The sequence below is a fragment of the Hyaena hyaena genome, unplaced genomic scaffold, assembly GCF_003009895.1.
Source record: "Hyaena hyaena isolate Hyena2069 unplaced genomic scaffold, ASM300989v1 scaffold_728, whole genome shotgun sequence".
In the NCBI taxonomy this organism is placed as follows: Eukaryota; Metazoa; Chordata; class Mammalia; order Carnivora; family Hyaenidae; genus Hyaena; species Hyaena hyaena.
In genome coordinates, this window is record NW_024081362.1 from 139,121 (window position 1) to 159,338 (window position 20,218).

The following is a 20,218-nucleotide window of genomic DNA, read 5'->3' on the forward strand; positions in this document are numbered from 1 at the left end:
CAACAAAGTATTGGTTGCTTGCATAAGAAAATCTGGCCTAACACAACAGGTAGTTGGAAAAAAGGAGTATTTTTAAAAGTTTTCTCTGACTCTTGATCTGGGTGTTGGCAACATGGGTGTGTTCAATTTGTGAAAAATTCATCAAACTATAAACTTGTAAGATAGATTTTTCCGCATATATGTTATACTTGAATTAAAGAAAAACAGTCTGTGAAAGGTGAAATATATCTATGGTATATGTACCTTCTCTAAAATGTCAATTATTCTCATGGGAAAAATTCACATTACTCTATTTGTGTGGTGTGACTTATCTTCATAGTTATCCTATTCCCTTAACGATTAAAAAGGTAAACATTTTAAAAGTAAAATATGTGACATATTAAATATTCAACATATTAAAAACATATGACAATAAAAATCATCTATAATTTCATCCCCTAGAGATACCAACCACATTTAAAACTTAAATTTAGAGGTTTAAGACTTCCATGTCATCATATTAATAAATGATACCCTTTTCCAAGCTTTGGGCATGTCACTTTTTCTCTAAAGATTCTCAAAAATAAACATTTAATTTAGAATCCTAGAACACCAATAATTGAACCAAACAGACTTGAGCACAAGCATTTTATAAACAGTAAATTTTTACTATTTCCTCCATAACTTTCAAAGTCCATGTCTTCTCTGTATCTGCAAAATGTCTACCCCAATACAAGGCATGCTGCAGATGTGTACTAATGTGGAAAAAAAAAAACTAATTCTTTAAAAGAAATGAAAACAGTCACTTTCATAGGATATAGTAATATTTTGATTTCAATGTCTAGAAGGAGATGGCACATCAATCTGTGAAAGTACTTTGTTTTATTCATTTCTTTCTTTATTCATTTTTGCCATACTCATTTAATCCCCCAGAAATCCCCTAGTTTTCTCCTAACTACTCTTGTTCTTATAAAGTGGAAGCTCCTGTATAATGGCGTTACTAAATTCAATTATATCAGTGCAATGGCTTTCTACCAACTTTGCTTGCTTCTTTCCCTTCTATCTACTCTGTCCATACAGCAATGCAAGAAAACACTAAGAAAGAAGTTATCTCTTAGCCATTCAACTTTTAAAACCTCAAAAAATTAAAACTAAGGCTTACATGTATATATTAGAATTCTAGTGTAACTAAAGTCAATTTTTTCATTGCCATTTCTATATACCACCATAAATGAAAAGTTATATGCTTAGCATGATCAAAGTTTCAAGAGAAACCAACTCTATATTAATCTACAAATTGATGAGTCACAAAGTAATACCCAACTATGGAGATTTAAAGAGCACAACACAGAAGAAATTCAAAGTATCTTACAATTGCCATTTTTATGAAACAAAAGCCTTATCAATAGCTTATATGCTATAAAGTACCTAGAGAATATGATTTGTGCTTCTATAATGCTATAAACAATAACTGTAATTGAACAATACTGTAGGCTTTTGGACTATTTTAATGATAGAACAAAAAAAATCTAAAGAAATTCAACTAGAAAACTATACTTTTAAATTACCTAAATAGCTTAATCTAAATTTTTAGCATTTTGTTAGAATTTAAGAGCATTTAAATCTTCAAATATGACACTTCTAAAAATTTTGCTCAAATATTTTATTCTGTTTTGCTTTAAAGTGCCATGTTTTAATTAAAGCTATTCTTAAATAAATCATTGTATCAGATGGTCTGGGGAGCCCAAGTAAAAGAAAACTCTATACTAATATTCCACTTGATTCTTGGGCTACACACTGAAATTGCAGTGTTAATTAAATTGCGTATTTGCTCCTGAGGTAAATTTTAACAAATACCTCTCACTAACAGATAATTGTTATCTATTTGCATATTAATATCTTTAATTATTTTAGCTAGTTACTTACAGAAAGCCATGCAAGGGATTCCATGATTCGATGTTCACATCGTTCTAAATGTTTTATCATTTCTCTGGTCAAGTTGGCTTCTGCTTTGATAAAACTTTCAATCACTTTGTAAAAATCAAAGGCTTTTAAACTAAGTACATACAGAATCCACGGGAAGGACAAATCTGTACCAGTATCAAGATTCTGAGATGTACTTCCTAAAAATGAAAGAAAAAATGTAACTTAGGTATGAAATGTTAAGCCTTGAATTATGTTTTTAGCTTGGAAGGTTTTATCAAACAAAAACTTAAAACAGCAAAAAGCTAAACAAAAATTTCTATTTAGAGCAGATTTCTTTTACTTTTGTTTGGTTGGTTTTTTTTTTTTCCATTTATTTTAAGTAGTCTCCGTGCCCAACACAGGGCTTGAATTCACAACCCTGAAATTGAGAGCTGCATGCTCTACAGATTGAGGCAGTCAGGAGTCCCTAGAGAAAAATTTTTATTGTGGAGTCCAAGGACTCATAGGAAATAGGCTTCTAAATTTTGATTGTATGTGTACACATGTTTTTCTTAAATGGAGGGCATATACTTATATCAGATTTTCAAAGGTTTAAATACCCTACCATTATATCAGGACCAGGTATCAAATCTAACCAGCAACAGCATTAGCATATCCATTTTAATAATCTCATTAATCCCTGATGTTGGGAGGGAAGGATTCTTTAAATTTTTGGTAGTTTGGTTAGAAAACGGTAACTCTTTTAAATGTGCGTTTTTGGTTATTAATGAGGATTCATAGTTATCCACATATGTTTACCAGTTTAAGTTCCTCTTTTATTGTGTATTTGTATCCTTAGGTAAATTTTTTTACGTTTTTACAGACAAGACTTCTTAATATCTGCAACAATATTTGCAAAACAATACGTGTCTAAAATCGTATTTTTAAATAAATACCACCAGTGGCCTCTGTTCTGTTTATCTGGTGAACCATAGCTCCAATCTTTGGTCTCATTACCATAACATCATAGATGTTTCCATATAGGCAAATGCTACTTGTTGTACTCCTTTGGCAATTTACAATCCCCTGCCTTGAAAGGGATTTCAACAGGTTCATTTCCTGGATTCAGGAAAGCTCAGAATAAGAGCCTAGTGAACTATTCCCAAGATAACCTAAATAATTCAGAAAATAACACATTTACATGATTTATGGTGACTGCTTACATATACTGTCTAACATATGCATATCATCTCCTTACCTCCACCCCCCCTCAAAAAACACACCATGCCTTAGATAAGTTTTTTAAGATTTAAATTGAACTAAAATGTTTATTGACTAAAATTTAACTTACTGCTATATGTAGCCATTACAACCTCAAGAGCGCATGCCAACAAAGACATATGAAAGATGTTGTCATTCAGGAGTTTACTAAAGGAAAAGAAAAGAATGATTTTGAAACATTTACTTTTATAAAAAGAAGAAATTATTTTATTAAAACTAAAGAATTTACCTAAAATTTTGAATGGATAATCGTTCTTCTTCCTAAAACAGATTTAAACAATGTTTAGCTGGTGTCTTTTTTGTGTCAGCATTGAATCTTGTTTCTAGTATGTTTTTTTTAACTTACTGATTTAAGCATGGATTCCATTACTCGGTAATATAATCGGACTCCAAGTTTGTATCGCTAGAAAGAAAAAAAATTATATTCCACTACTTTAGAAAATCACAATTCTTAATTTTAAAGAAATTTTCTCTGGAAACACATTTCTGATACTTCTTAGGAATATGAATACCAAGAGATCACAAAAGCTAGCTTGTCTAAAACTAAAACTTCAGTATAAGATGCTGTTTAAAATTCCCAATAAATTATCAAGAGGGAAGGTCCAATACTTGGTTTTCCTTCATTCCACTTCAGTCCACATCATTTGATACACACACACACACACACACACACACACACACACACACAATATGCCATATACATGGTTATATTTTTAACTATTTTACATATTAATGTAATACTTCTGGTGGCCTAGGACATGTATTTTCAAAATAGGTCTTCAGGTTGAGAATAATCTGTCCATAAAACTAGAAAAGGCAATAATCTGACCCAACTAATGTTACCAGCACAAAATTTTAACCAAATAGTTCCTATTAGTTCAAAGAATAACAAAATTTTAGATACAGACAAACCATATTCCTTCATTCAAATTATAAGCATGAATTTCATATATAACCAAGAAACACTTTTAAATACAATTTTTTAAAACACTGCTAGCATCAAAATAAAACCTCACTACACTGAAACAAATGTAGAGTACAGTTTTTCAAATATTTTTTATGTTACCTCACTATTTCCACACAATGAAGCAGAGTAAATACAGAAACCTAAATCTCGGAGAAGTAAATGGCAGTTCATAAATGGCAAAACCAGATATAAATCCAGAATTCTGATTCAGAGCCCATATCTTTACCCAATGTATTGTTTTTAGATTTTCTGAAATAATAATAGTAGTAGTAAAAATTATATCACTCTATCAATGATAAATAGCAGGTATAATATGATCCCATTCAGAGAAGTATATGCATTCATGAATAGTCATATATGTAGAAGCCAAAGAATATACACCAAAAATTTAATAGCATTAGATTTTAATTTTTTCTACTTATATTTTTAAAATTTCCACAATTTAGCTAAAAATTTCTACATGTTTACTGTAGTTTCTGTAATGGTATAGGGGGTGTTTTCTTATAAAATTTTCCATAAGCAGCAAACACAGGCAGCTAAGATACAGAATCTATGAATACAAGACAAATACTATTATAATATTTTTACAATTTGGAAAGACAGTGCATTTGGAATTATTTCTCTTATAGTGACCCTAACCAAAATGAACTCAAGTTACCTGAGATCCAATTTCCATACATCCCTGTCCCACAGCTTTAGCAAATTTCTCTTTAAAGATGTATCCAATATCCTTCACTCTTTTCAGGATACTTTCCTTTGGATTCACTGTGCAGTTCTTTAAGGAGGAAAAATATAAATCAATGTTGAAGATACTATTCAATCAGAATTAACATGTCTGTCCTATAATAGACAACTTTTCACTTTCAATTGTTTATACTATGAAAATATGTCCATAAAAACTAGGTAAACACAACTACTGAAAATAAAAAGAGCATAAAGAATTTCATTTTAGGATGGATTTCATTTAGGATGTCAAAAAACACTAAAGCACAAATAAAAAACCCGACTATCTAAATTTTCTGCTTCTATGTTAATGAAGAGATTTAGGAGCCTCTCCAAACATCAAAAAGAGCCTCAAAGACATTATAAACTGATACCATGGAAATACAAAGATCATAAGGGACTCCTATGAACAATTATACACCAAAAAACTATAAAACCTAAAAGAAAAAGAAAAATTCTTAGAAACCTACAACGTACCAAATCTGAACTAGGAAGAAACAAAACACTTGAACAGACTGATTACTGGTAAGGAGATTACATCAATAATCAAGAAACAAAAGTTCAAGATCCAGACAGCTTCATAGGTTAATTTTACCAAATATCCAAAAAACAATTAATACCAAAACTTCTCAAACCCATCCAAAAAATAGAAGAGAGAACACTTCCAAACACATTTTACAAGGCCACCATTACCCTGACATCAAAACCAGACAAGGATACCACATGAAAAGAAAATTATAGGCCAACATCCCTGATGAATGTAAATACAAAAATCCTCAACAAACTATTAGCAAGCCAAATTAAACAATACATTAAAGGATCATATATACCACAGTCAAGTGAGATTTATTCCAGAGATGCTAGGATAGTTCCACATTCACAAATCAATCAACATGATACATCAACACAATGAAAGATAAAAATCATATGATCATCTCAACAGAAGCATGAAACGCTGACAAAATTCAACATCTATTTACAATAAAAACTTTCAACAAAGCAAGAACAGAGAGAACATACTTCAACATGATAAAGGCCATATATGACAAGCCCAGAACATTACAGTCAATGGTGAAAAGCTGGCAGATTTTCCTATAAGATCAGAAACAAGAAAAGGATGCTCACTATCCCCCCACTTTTATTCAACATGGTATTTAAAGTCCTAGCCAGAGCAATTTGGCAAGAGAAAGAAAAAAGGCATCCAAACTGGAAAGGAAGAAGTAAAACTGTGTCTACTGACACGTGACATATTATTAATGAAATATAATATTAATGATATGATAATAATATCAAATCATTGTTAGAGCTAATAAATAAATTCAGTAAAGTTGCAGGATACAAAATCATTATACAGAAATCAAGTGTTTCTATGCACTAATAATGTACTAACAGAAAGAGAAACTAAAATCCCACTTACAATTGCATCAAAAAGAATAAAATACCTAGGAATAAAATTAAGCAAGAGGAGGTCAAAGACCTGTACATGGAAAAATGTTAAGACATCGATGAAAGAAACTGCAGAAGACAGAAATAAATGCAAGGATACCCCAATGGGTTGGCAGGATCAATATTGTTAAAATGTCCATACTACCCAAAGCAATCTACAGATTCAATGCAATCCCTATCAAAATGCCAATGGGTTTTACACAGAAATAAGCAATCCAAAAGTTTGTATCCAATAACAAGACTCCAAATAGCCAAAGTAATCTGGAGAAGGAACAAAGCTAGAGGCATCACAATACCTACAGCAGTGTACTAAAGCCATAGTACTCAAAAACAGTATGGTGTTAGCACTAAACAGACATGCAGAGCAGTGGAACAGAATAGAGAGCCCAGAAATAAAGCTCACACATACAATCAATTAATTTGTGACAACAGAGGCAAAAATGTACAATGGGGAAAAGGGAGTCTCTTCAAGAAACAGTGCTGGGGAAACTAGACAGCCACATGAAAAAGAATAAAACTTGCCAATACACAAAAATTAACTCAAAGTGTTTAAAGACCTAAATGGAAGACATGAAGCCAGAAAACTCCTAGAAGAAAACACAGGAGATAAGCTCCTTGACATCAGTCAACAAAACAAAAAGGAAACCAATGTACTGACTGAGAGAAGATATTTGTAAATCATATGTTCAACAAGGGGTTAATATTCAAAATGTATAAATAACTCATACAAGTCAACAAATAATCTGATTTTAAAAAATAGGCAGAATCCCTGAATAGACACTGTTCCAAAGAAGACATACAGATAGCCAATCGACACATGAAAAGATGTTCAACAACAATAATCATCAGGGAAATGCAAATCAAAACCACAATGAGATATCACCTTATACCTGACAGAATGGCTACAACTATAAAAACAGGAAGTAACAAGCACTAACAAGGATGCAGAGAAAAGGGATGTCCATGCACTCTGGGAATGTAAATTGGTAGGCTGCCATAGTAAAGAGTATGGAAGTTTCTCAGAAAATTAAGAATAGAACCACTATATGATCCAGCAATTCCACTTTTGGGTATTTATCTAAAGGAAACAAAAACACTAACTCAAAAAGGTATCTGTATCCCATCTTCATTGCAGCATTATTTACAGTAGAAAAGACATGGAAACAGCCTAAGTGTCCATGGTTAACGAATGGATATTTATGTATATATGTATGCATGTATGTGTATAAAATGGAATGTTATCCATCCACAAAAAAGAATGAAATCTTCTATCTGTGACAACACGTATGGACCTTGAGGGCATTATGCCAAGTGAAATAAGTTAAACAGAGAAAGACAAACACCATCAGAAGTCACTTATATGTGGACTTTGAAGAAAAAAAAAAAGAAAGAAAACACAAAAAAATCAAGCTAGGTACAGAAAACAAATTGGTATTGCCAGAGTAGGAGGTGGAGGTGAGCAAAATGGGTGAAGGCTATAAAAAGTTACAAACCTCCAGTTATAAAATAACTAAGTCATGAGGGCATAATGTAAAGCATGGTGATTATAGTTAATAATTCTGTAATGTATATATGAAAGTTGCTAAGAGAATAAATCTTAAAAGTCCTTATCACAATAAAATAAAAATTTCTAATTTCTTTCTAACTACTAATGTATGATGATATGTGAACTAGACATTGTGGTGATCATTTTACAATATATACAAATATCAAATCATTATGTTGCATACTTAAAAACAAAATGATATATATGTCAATTACACTCCAATAAAAATAAACTATAAATGAAACAATTATAACACCACTACTAAAATAAAAAGAATCTCATGTACTCTCATAAATTATCTTCAATTAAGAGTTATACTGGGATGTATATTGCCCTAAAAATACAAACAATAAAATTAAAACCATGATTTGAGTTTGGTATCAATTCCTAATTTTAAAATGTGCTTTCAGGAGCACCTGGGTGGCTCAGTCAGTTAAGTGTCAAACTTTGGCTCAGGTCATGATCTCACAGTTCATGGATTCGAGCCCCACGTTGGGCTCTGCTGACCCCTAGCTCAGAGCCTGAAGCTGTTTCAGATTCTGTGTCTCCCTCTCTCTCTGACCCTCCTCTGCTCATGCTGTCTCTCTCTCTCTCTCTCTCAGAAATAAATGAAACATTAAAAACATTTTTTTAAACTGTGCTTTCAAAGAGTTAATTATTATTAAATCATTTCACTATCTCTTCAGAAACAAACAGAGAAATGGTTACAAAAGAAGTTTCAATACATGCATCATATGGGGTGGGGCTATATTTAATAATTAAAATTTATCAAAAGATGATTATTAAAATGAATATTATAACATATTAAAATATTCTGTAATTAATATTGTAATCAAAAACTTGATTCCCTCAAGCTATAAACAAAGTTTAACTACATTTTTATAATCTTTATGGATCAAATACATTTAAAATACTATAAATTAGAAAATAAACTTTCGGCCTCAGCAATCAGGCAATAAAAAGAAATAAAAGGCATCCAAAGTGGCAAGGAAGAAGTCAAACTTGCACTATCTGCAGACGACATGATACTCTATATAGAAAACCTGAAAGATTCTGCCAAAAGATTACTGTATTACGTGAATTCAGCAAAGTAGCAAGATATAAATCAATGGGCAGAAATATGTTGCATATCTATACAGCAATAATGAAGCAACAGAAAAAGAAATCAAGGAATCGATCCCATTTTTTGCAACTGCACCAAAAACAGTAAGATTCCTAAGAATAAGCCTAACTAAAGAGGTAAGAGATCTATACTCTGAAAAGTGTAAAACACTTATGAAAGAAATAGAAGAGGACACAAAGAAATGGAAAAGCATTCAATGCTCATGGATCATAAAATGAACATTATTAAAATGTCTATACTACAGAAAGCTGTCTACACATTTAATGCAATCCCTCTCAAAATACCACCAGCATTTTTCACAGAGCTAGAACAAACAATCCAAAAATTTTTATGGAGCCACAAAAGACATCAAATAGCCCAAGTAATGTTGAAAAAGAAAACCAAAGCTAGATGCATCATCATTCCAGACTTCAAACTGTATTGAAAAGCTATAATCATCAAGACAGTAGGGTACTGGAACAAAAAGAGACACATAGATCAATGGAACAGAATAGAGAACCCACAAGTGGATCTACAACTGTATGGGCAATTAATCTTCATCAAAGCAGGAAAAACTATCCAATGGGAAACAAAGACAGTCTCTCCAACACATGATGTTCAGAAAACTGGATGGCAACATGCAGAAGAATGAAACTAGACCACTTTCTTACGCCATACACAAAAATTCAAAATGGATCAAAGAACTAAATGTGCGACAGGAAACCATCAAAATCCTAGAGAACACAGGCAACAACCTCTTTGACCTCAACTGGAGCAACTTCTTACTAGACACATTACCAAAAGCAAAGGAAACAAAAGCAAGAATGAACTATTGCAACCTTATCAAGATAAAAAGCTTCTGCACAGCAAAGAAAACCATCAGTAAAACTAAAAGGTAGCCTATGGAATGGGACATTTGCAAGGACATATCTGATAAAAGGTTAGTATCCAAAATCTACAAAGAACTTATCAAACTTGGCACCCAAAAACAACCCAGTTAAGAAATGGGCAGGGGCACCCTGGGTGGCTCAGTTGGTTGAGCATCTGACCTCAGCTCAGGTCATGATCTCAGAGCTTGTGAGTTTGAGCCCGGTGTCAGGCTCTGTGCTGACAGCTCAGAGCCTGGAGCCTACTTTGGATTCTGTGTCTCCCTCTCTATCTGCCCGTCCCCTGCTCATACTCTGTCTCTCTCTTCTCAGAAATAAACATTAAAAATTTTTTAAAAGAAATGGGCAGAAGACATGAATAGATACTTCTCCAAAGGAAACATCCAGATGGCTATCAGACACATGAAAAGATGTTCAACATCATTCAGCATCAGGGAAATACAAATCAAAACCACATTAGAATACCACCTCACACTGGTCAGAATGGCCAACTTTAACAACTCAGGAAACAACAGATGCTGGCGAGGACATGGAGAAAGGGGAACCCTCTTGCACTGTTGCTGGGAATGCAAACTGGTGCAGCCACTCTGGAAAACACTATGTAGGTTCCTCAAAAAGTTAAAATTAGAAATACCCTTCAACCCAGCAATCACAGTTAGGTATTTACCCAAAGGATACAAAAATATAGACTCAAAGGGGTACACACACCCAAATGTTTCCAACAGCTTTATCAACAACAGCCAAACTATGGAGAGAGCTCAATGTCCACTGACTGATGAATGGGTAAAGAAGATGTGGTGTACAAACACACACACACACACACACACACACACACACACACGGACCGCACAGGCACTGGAATATTATTCAGCCATCAAAAAGGCTGAAATATTGCCATTTGCAGCAATGTAGGCAGAACCAGAATGTATGATATATATAGAAAGGGCTGGGGAGAGAAGAGAGTGAAACAAACCACAGGAGTCTCTTATTTTTTTTATTGATAATGTTTTATTTTTTAATTTAAATTCAAGTTAGTTAACCTACAGTATAGTATCAGTTTCAGTTTCAGGAGTAGTACCCAGTGTTTCATCACTTACATAAAACACCAGTGGTCATCCCAACAAGTGCCCTCCTTAAAGCCCACCACCCATTTAGCCCATCCCCCCATCTACCTTCCCTCCAGCAACCCTCAGTTTGTTCTCTGTATTTAACAATCTCTTATGGTTTGCCTCCCTCCCTGTTTTAACTTTATTTTTTCCATCCCTTCCCCTATGTTCATCTGTTATGTTTCTTAACACACATATGAGTGAAATCATATGATATTTGTCTTTGACTGACTTATTTTGCTTAGCATTAATACATTCTGGTTCAATGTACATTGCTGCAAATGGCAAAATTATACTTTTTCATCACCAAGTAGTATCCAGTGTATAAATATACCACGTCTTCTTTATCCATTTGTCAGTTGATGGACATTTGGGCTCTTTCCATAATTTTGCTATTGTTGATAGTGCTACTATAAACACTGGGATGCATGTGCCCCTTCAAATCATCTTTTTTGTGTTGTTTGGGGAAATACCTAGTAGTGCAATTGCGGGATCACAGGGTAGTTCTATTTTTAATTTTCTGAGGAACCTCCATGCTGTTTTCCAGAGTGGCTGCACCAAATCACAAGAGACTCTTAATCACAGAGAACAAACTATGGGTTGACAGGAAGGTGTAGGAGATAGGCTAGATGGGTAACAGATACTAAGGAGGGCACTTCTTGTGATTAGCACTGGGTGTTTTATATGTAAGTAATGAACCACTGAATTCTACTTCTGAAATCAATACTGTACTGTACATGAATTAACAAAAAGATTTAAAAAAATAAAATGAAAATAAGCTTTCTGAAAAAAAAAAAAAAGCTCAATTATAATTTTCTTTGAAATGTCAACACTAGAGTGCCTGGGTAAGCATCTGACTCTCAATTTCAGTTCAGGTCATGATTTCATGGTAGGTCACAAGATGGAGCTCTGCACTGGGCTCACACTGGGCATGGAGACTTTTTAAGATTCTCTCCCAGGGTGCCTTGGTGGCTCAGTCTGGTGAGCGTCTGACTCCTGATTTCAGCTTAGGTCATGATCTCACGGTTTGTGTGATCTAGCCCCACCTCAGTCTCTGCACTGAGAGCGCAGAGCTTGCTTGGGATTCTTTCTCTGCCCTTTCCCCGATCATGTGCTCTTTCTCTCTAATTAAATAAACAAACAAACAAACATTTTTTTTTAAATTCTCTCTCTGCCCCTCCCCTACTCACTTTTTACCCCCACCTCTAAAAAATAAAATGTGAATACTGTCATTCAAAAATTTCATTCTGTAAAATCAATAATTCTTTGTGATAGAAAACAGCACACATATCTTAGAAACAATAAGAAGCCTCTCTTGTCACAAAGTCATTGTTGCCAAAACGTTCACTTGAAACATCTACAGCTTCTAAGATTTACTTATAGAAGATGGCATTAATTATAAAAATAAAGAAACCTGAATAAAGACAAACTCAAAGAAGAACTTACTGATTCTTCAAGACATGCCCTTCAGATAAGCAATTTGCAGTCTAGATATGAAAACTACAGTAAAACTGTTAAGCTTCATTTAATGTCAAACTTTACATTGAGCTCCAGAGAATGCCTCTGAGGCAGAATACTTTGCCAAACTAAAGTACTGTAAAATAAAAAAAAGAGCTCCTACATACTCAAAATGTTGGAGGAAATATTTTAAATGAACTTGAGAAGAGAGATTACTGGGGGGGAAAAAGAAATGAGAGAGATGAGAGAGAGAGAAGCAAAACAGAAGAGTCTCTTAACTATAGAGAACAAACTAAGGGTTGCTGGAGGGATGCTGGGTGAGGGGAAGGGCTAAATGGGTGATGGGCATTAAGGAGGGCACTTGTGATGAGCACGGTGTTAAATGTCAGAGATGAATTACTAAATTTTACACCTGAAAACAATTTTACCAGATATGTTAACTAACTAGATTTTAAATACAAGCTTGAAATTAAAAAAAGAACAGGGGCACGTAGATGGCTCAGTCGTTAAAGCATCTGACTTCAGCTCAGGTCACAATCTCTTGGCTCATGGGTTCGAGTCCCTGCCTCCTTGGGCTCTCTGTTGTCACTATAGATCCCACTTCATATCCTCTGTCCCCCACTCTCTCTGTCCCTCCTAACCCTCTCAAAAATAGATAAACATTTTTAAAAAGAGAACAGAGAGATCATTCTTTTAACTTCTACCATTATTTCTTCTAAAAGTTCTAAATAATTGAGTAGCTATATTTGGGAAATATTTTTGAGCTATAGATAATCTATAAAGAAAAGCAACTTCATGCAATTTGGATAAATAAAACCAATTCTGAGCTAAAAACAATTATGAATATGATGACAAAATATTAACTCATAGGGGGCATATAAGCAATAAGATAACAACAGAGTATGACAAAGCCACAGACAGGTCACGATATTAAATAAAATGTTAACTATACAAAGCACAGAGTTATTGGAATAAGCCAAATTTTAATAATTCTCTTGGCCTTATCCAATTTCCATGGATGAGCATTTCTGTGAGTCGTAACCCTCGTTTATTTTAAATAAGGAGTGAAAAAGCAAGCAAGCAACCAACCAACACACGTTAGTTTTCATGATCTCATTCTCTCTCTAGTTTCTGCACAGCAAAGTCCTTTCAGATGTCAAACTCAGGTCTACAGGAATTGCAAACTGAAATACACACAAGTCCAGACAAGAAATGTAAATAAAAATGGGCTGAAAATAGGATAAAAAATACTATGGAGATATGGTAAATGTTAAATCCTAATATCACATTCAAAGAAAAGATCTTAAAAGGAGTCAGAAAGAAAAGATACACTAAATACAATGAAACAAAGCTCAGATTCACAAATTTCCTAAATTTTCTGCACAGTGAAGGAAAAAAATCAACAAAACTAAAAGGCAACTGACGGGATGAGAGAAGGTTTTTGCAAATGACATTATCAGATAAAGGGTTAGTATTTAAAACCTATTAAAAAAAAAACTTATCAAACTCAACACCCAAAAAACAAATAGCCCAGTTAACAAATGGGCAGAAGAAATGAATAGACACTTCTCCAAAGAAGACATCCAGATGGCTAACAGACACATGAAAAGATGGTTCAACGTCACTCAGCATCAGGGAAATGCAAATTAAAACCAAAATGAGATACCACCTCCAAACCTGTAGGAATGGCTAACATTAACAGCTCAGGAAAAAAAAAAAGATATTGACGAGGATACAAAGGGGAGCACTTCTGCACTGGTGGGGGGAATGCAAACTGACATAGCCACTCTGGAGAACAGTATGGAGGTTCCTCAGAAAATTATAAATAGAGCTACTCTATGACCCAGCAACTGTACTACTAGGTATTTATCCAAAGGATACAAAAAAGCTGATTCAAAGGGGCATGTGCACCCCAATGTTTATAGCAGCACTGTGAAATAGCCAAAGTATGGCAAGAGCCCAAATGTACATTGACTGATGAATGAAGATATATATATACACATATACATATATGCCATATATATATATATATATATATATATACACGTCTACCAAAAAGAATGAAAACTTGCCATTTGGAACAGAACTAGAATGTATTATGGCAAGCAAAATAAGTAAGCCAAAGAAAGATAAATATCATATGATTTCACTCATACGTGGAACTTAAGAAACACAAGAGATGAACATAGGGGAAGGGAAGGAAAAAATAAGAGAAACAGGAGGAGGCAAACCATAAGAGACTCTTAAATACAGAGAACAAACTGAGGACTGCTGGAGGGGAGGTGGGGGGATGGGCTAAATGGGTGATGCTATTAAGAAGGCATTTGTTGGGATGAGCACTGAGTGTCATATGTAAGTGATAAATCACTAAATTCTACTCCCAAAATCATTATTACACTATATGTTAAGTAACTTGGTTTTAAATACAATAAAACCAAAAAATATGTATCTGAAGAAGAAAATGAAATCAGAAATGAAGTCTAAGTTGCAAGAAAGAATCTGTCGACAAGCAAGTCAAAGGTTAAACATGAAAAAAATCCAAAAATAGCACTGTCTAAATAAAACAATACTACCAATATCTAATTTGGTAGTTCAAAAGACAAGAAATAAGATAACAGACAAGGACATGTTGGTTGGGAGATATTTTTAAAAATATTAAGTATTTTTAATAATTTAATAATTTTTAATAATTTTTAATGTCAAATTTATCAAGATAACAAAGTTTCATTTATCACTTACATTAAAATAGGAAATCAGATTTTCTGATGGTTGATCACTTGCTGAATTTAAGATCATCATTAATTGTTGGATAGTATTCATAACAGTCCTAGAGAAAAAAACAGGAAGAAATATTAAGCAATGAAGGAAAGCACATAAATAAAATATATTTCACAAGTTAAATCTTCAAACTCACTATTTCTTGTTTATATTTTAAGAAATTCTCTGAAATAAGACTTTATAAAATCTCTGGTATACTATTATTTCTAAGGAATTACATTTTACTTAAACCTTTAGGAATGAACATGTTCATAATCACCAACTTTATAATTTAAAAAATTGATACATTTATTTACTAATAAAACTACATTTCAGTAAATGATTAACTGGCCAAATTAATGATATTTTAGGAAAAAAACAACCTGCTATCATAATGGTAATATTTTAAGACAACATTACAATTAAAGTTTTTCAAAAAAAGACAGTAGTATATATCCTAACTTCAATGAAGAAGCACATGACTTTCCTTTACAGAGATCTTCAAGATGAAAGCAAACATTTTAGAAGTCATCAGTCCCTTAAGATTTTTTTCATTCTATAACTGTGTGTGTGTATGCGTATGTTGTATAGTAAATAGTAATGTTCCAATTTGTGAGTGGTAGCACATTGTTACTGTAGGTACTGTTTAACAATGCAAAGAACTATAGAATGTATATGGTTGAAAGATTCCTCAAATATTGTTCAGTGAACATGTTCAGTGAGACTCTTCCTTTTTTTTTGTATTCTCAGTAGGAATTACTCAGTTTGGAAAAAGACCATGTCTTTACATCTTCTAACCACTTTTGGTGAAAGCTTCCATTTAGGAAAAAAGATGTCAAACCTCTCTGATTTTTTTTTGAATCATCTTTATTATTATACCAAACTATTTTTTATTAAGATTTATGTTTTTATTTTGTTTTTATTTATTAATGTTTATTTATTTTTGAGAAGGAAAGAAAATTAGGATACAAGAGTGGAGGAGTGGCAGGGGCGGGGAGGGGGGGGCAGAGAATCTATAGCAGGCTCCATTCTGTCAGCACAAAGCCCTGCATGGGGTTCTGACTCAATCTGTGAGATCATGATCTGAACCGAAGTAGCACACTTAACCAACTGAGCCACCCCGGTGCCTCTACACCAAACCATTATACCTCTCTCAACTGATATTTTACCTCCTCACCTTTCAAATATTATTGCTTTTATAACCTGTATATCCTCTAATCTACTTAAGCCACAATGACTAAAGCCACAAATAACTAACTGCTAAAACCAAAACATCTTTCTCACTTGTTCTGATACTTGATTTCCTTGAAACATGTGAAACTCAAACACCTGCTCTTTCCTGAAATTCCCTGAAGCTTTTTTGGCTTCACTCTCTGAGGCCCCTTCTCATTCTCTTTAACTTCTATCTAGTCCTTAAATGCTAGCATTCTTTAGGGTTCAGCCCTTAGCCAGCCATTCTTGCTATTATATACCTTTACATCAGGCAACCTCATCTTTTTTAGGGTTTTAACTTTCCCTTATGATTATCAAATCTGTAAGAGCTTATAATCTTCTACTTACTACTTTGTAACCCAGAAATGCCTCATGAATAATATCCTAAATATGAATTAATCAAATATTTATCAAACCTGTTCTTATTCCTCCATTTCAACTGCCTACTCTTGGTTCCAATATTCAACATTTCTCAATTGAACTACTGTAATAGAGCAGTTCAGGGTTTTTGACTTAAGTGTATGGTAATAAGGCCTAGGCATGTGTAGTTTAGAAGAAAAACCTCCTCAGGTTATTCTAATTTGCACCCTTAGGTAAGAACCACTTGACATACTGACAGGTCAATTTCTCACCATGTCCTCCTTAGTCCATTCCCTCACAAACTACTACCACATAATTCAGAAGCAAAAAAAGAAGGAAGAGTTTCAAGAAGAGGGAAAAGCAAGTGTGAAGGTCTTCAAGTATAAAAGAAGAGCTCAAGCATTCAGGAAACTAGCTACTTCACAATGAGCAGGAACACAAGATGAGGCTAGAGAGGCAACAGAAGCTGGATCTTGTAGGCTCTGTGAAGGAATGTGCATTTCAACTGCAAGAGGAAGTTAGATAAACTACATTTCTAACTTACATTTGATCTAACTTACATTTCTAGAATATTATTCTGGGGCTCTCTGGAGAATATATTTGGTGGTAGGGAGAGAGGAACAGTGAGGAGAGTAGACACAGCAAGATCGATAGTAGCCTACGGCAAAAAATCCAAAACAAAAAGAAAGAGATCTAGGACAAGGGTGGTGACAGTGCAAGTGGAGAACCGGAGATGAACTTGAGGTATTTAAAAGGTATATTCAAACAGAATAGATGTGGGAAATAAGTGAGGAAAAGGACAGAAAAATGTTTCTAATCCAAGTCTATGCAGAGCAAAGGGTAATACATCCTTTTTGTTATTTACTGAGATGGAACACATTCCCATTCTAGTTTATATTCCTTAAGGACAGACAGAACTAGGTCTAATAATCATATCCTCAGCAACTAGTAAAATACCTGGCATGCAAAGACCATTCAATATGCTGTGTGTATATACAATAGAACAAATGAACAAACCCAAAGTACCATAAGGCACAGAATAAATAATAACAGTGAAAGTCAAAAGTAAGGAAGCTCATACCTAACCGGAGTCTGTGGAAGCATCATATTCACCTCTTCATCAGAATTATTTTTTCGTGGTGTTCTCTGCATTTCAAAACTAAATAATGATAAAGTCATTCAGACTGAAAATGTACAATTTGTGCTTTATGAGTCAAAGAGCAGTATATTACCATTATACAAAATGGTATGTCGATAACATAAGTGACAGGATCAATAAGTGACAGGAAACAGAGGATCCAAAAGCTGCTTAAATAAAACAATGGTGAAAAAAATAAAATTTTATCTAAGTTGGGTTTTTTCCACTAGGTTTATTAAAAACAGGTGCACCAATTCATTAATAATTTTTAGATGATATCTCTGTATGTTAGATGGTATTACTAACCAAGCTGTTCAGTATTAAAAAATATCAAAGCTTAAGTTTTTCAATCATTATGCCTTCCAAAGACCTTACTTTGACTTAAATTGGAAACATTTGTGTTTAACCTCTAAATTACATATATTTTCAGTTACATATTAAAAAATGTCATGCTATTAAACATATTTATAATCACATTTTTTGTAATTACTCTCAATCATTCCTATTTTAGGATTCTACATGACAATTCACGAGAATATACTTTTGTATTAACACTTAAAAAAAGAGCCAAGCAATAATAGTAGACGAAAGGGTGGGGAAAAAGAAACCACTTCTTAAGTAAACTAATTACTTCAACAATTTTCTTTCGGGACACATTTTAAAAATTATATTCAACTTAATAAAAACAACAGTTGCTACAGAGAATAATTCACATTAAATCTCTAGTTGTTAATAATGCTTGGAATACTGTTTATCTTATTAGCTTCACAGAAAGGCATTTTAAGTAACTTATTATAAATGATATTTAAAGATCACAAAGTTAAATAAAAACTTATTTAACCTACGTATATCAATATCAACCTATAGCAAAAGCATCTCAACAACAGACCATGTGCTATACCTGTCTGTAGGCTCAGCCTGAAGAGTTTTATCATGATCCAGAAACAATCTTGCATCAAGATCTTTGTTTTTAAGGTAAATTTCTTCATATTGTTTAGAGAGACTTTCCACCTCAAAAGAAAAAGAATACTGATGATTATCCTTTTCATATCATTACATCTCTCAGTCCACAGTAGAGATTTAATTAAAGGATTTTTGTACAGCATACATTTAATTTCATAATTTACAGCGTTCATATGCAATAATAGAGCATATCTAAAAGTGGCATTAAAAAATTGCTATCTTTTTAACTCTAATTTTAATCTGATTTTATGCACGCCCCCCATTCATTAGAATTTTAAGCAGACAATGATCACCAATAACACAAAATAGTACTAAGATAGATATGTAAGACAAAAATAAGTATTATTTTAATCACTTAATTGCCAAGATGCTCCAAATATCCCATATATCCCTCACTTTTAATCTTCCACTATGCTTATCAATACAAGAATATTTTTCAAACATTATAACAAGATAGGTAGGTACATTCTACCTATCTTTTCTAAATTCTTTGATGCATTCCAACTCCCTTCAGTAAACGGTCTTGGGCAAGACTATTAACTCAATTAATTAGCCAAATTAACATTATTTGCACAACGTATTCCTAACCTTTTCCATTTCATTTGCTAGAATCTGTGATTGAGTTCTGATTCAAAATTTTCTAATCATAATTTAAAAATCAATGCCCAGTACACAACTATTTGGCATGATGTCTGCTATGACTTTTAAAGTCAAAGTACTTCTAACATGAGAGAACTAAAATTGCATTTTAAAGGGAGTGGTAGGAAGAAATTCAGCTAATGTAAACTTTTTTCTATGTAAGCTTCTTAGGGAGAACAGTTATTCATGTTGATTAAGTTTAATCACTGTGCCCTATCTTAGCGAGGCACTAATTATCAATCATTTATTGATTAGCAGCTATTATTGTTATTTGAAAGATGCTGAGGGATGCCTGGGCAGTTCAGTCGGTTAAGCATCTGACTCTTGATTTGAGCTCAGGTCATGGTGTCATGGTTCCTGGGTTGGAGCCCCATGTCTGGCTCTGCAATGGCAACGTGGAGACTGCTCGTGACTCCCTCTTTCTCTATCCCTCTCCCAATCACACGTGCGCACCCTTCTCTCAAAATAAATAAATATTTTTTAAAAAAGAAAAATGCTGGGGTAAAGTTTAAGATTTCTATTAAAACTGTAATCCTAATCAAGGAAGAAAAATTACTCTGAGTGTCCAAAATTCTTTAGGATTGTGAACAGCTTATTTTTTGGCATATAAGTTGATAAGAAAACTTGGTAATACAACAGTTGGCCCCATTTCTTGCTTTTTACAAATAGTTTATTGTCAAAATGGTTTCCATATAATACTCAGTGGTCATCCCCACAAGTGCCCTCCTCCATGCCCATCTCCCCCCTTC

The 20,218-nt window shown here is 33.5% G+C and overlaps 1 protein-coding gene across 1 annotated transcript in view; it reads right to left on the reverse strand.

Annotated features, from left to right (window-relative positions):
• RB1 (RB transcriptional corepressor 1) overlaps nt 1-20,218 on the reverse strand; it is a 176,090-nt gene that overhangs the window by 75,000 nt on the left and 80,872 nt on the right. The window contains exons 10-17 of the mRNA XM_039218016.1: nt 18,769-18,878; nt 17,811-17,888; nt 15,140-15,227; nt 4,791-4,907; nt 3,512-3,568; nt 3,395-3,426; nt 3,236-3,312; nt 1,906-2,102 (exon numbers count right to left, since the gene is read on the reverse strand). Coding sequence (XP_039073947.1) covers nt 1,906-2,102; nt 3,236-3,312; nt 3,395-3,426; nt 3,512-3,568; nt 4,791-4,907; nt 15,140-15,227; nt 17,811-17,888; nt 18,769-18,878 — 756 coding nt within the window. The remainder of the gene's footprint in view (nt 1-1,905; nt 2,103-3,235; nt 3,313-3,394; nt 3,427-3,511; nt 3,569-4,790; nt 4,908-15,139; nt 15,228-17,810; nt 17,889-18,768; nt 18,879-20,218) is intronic.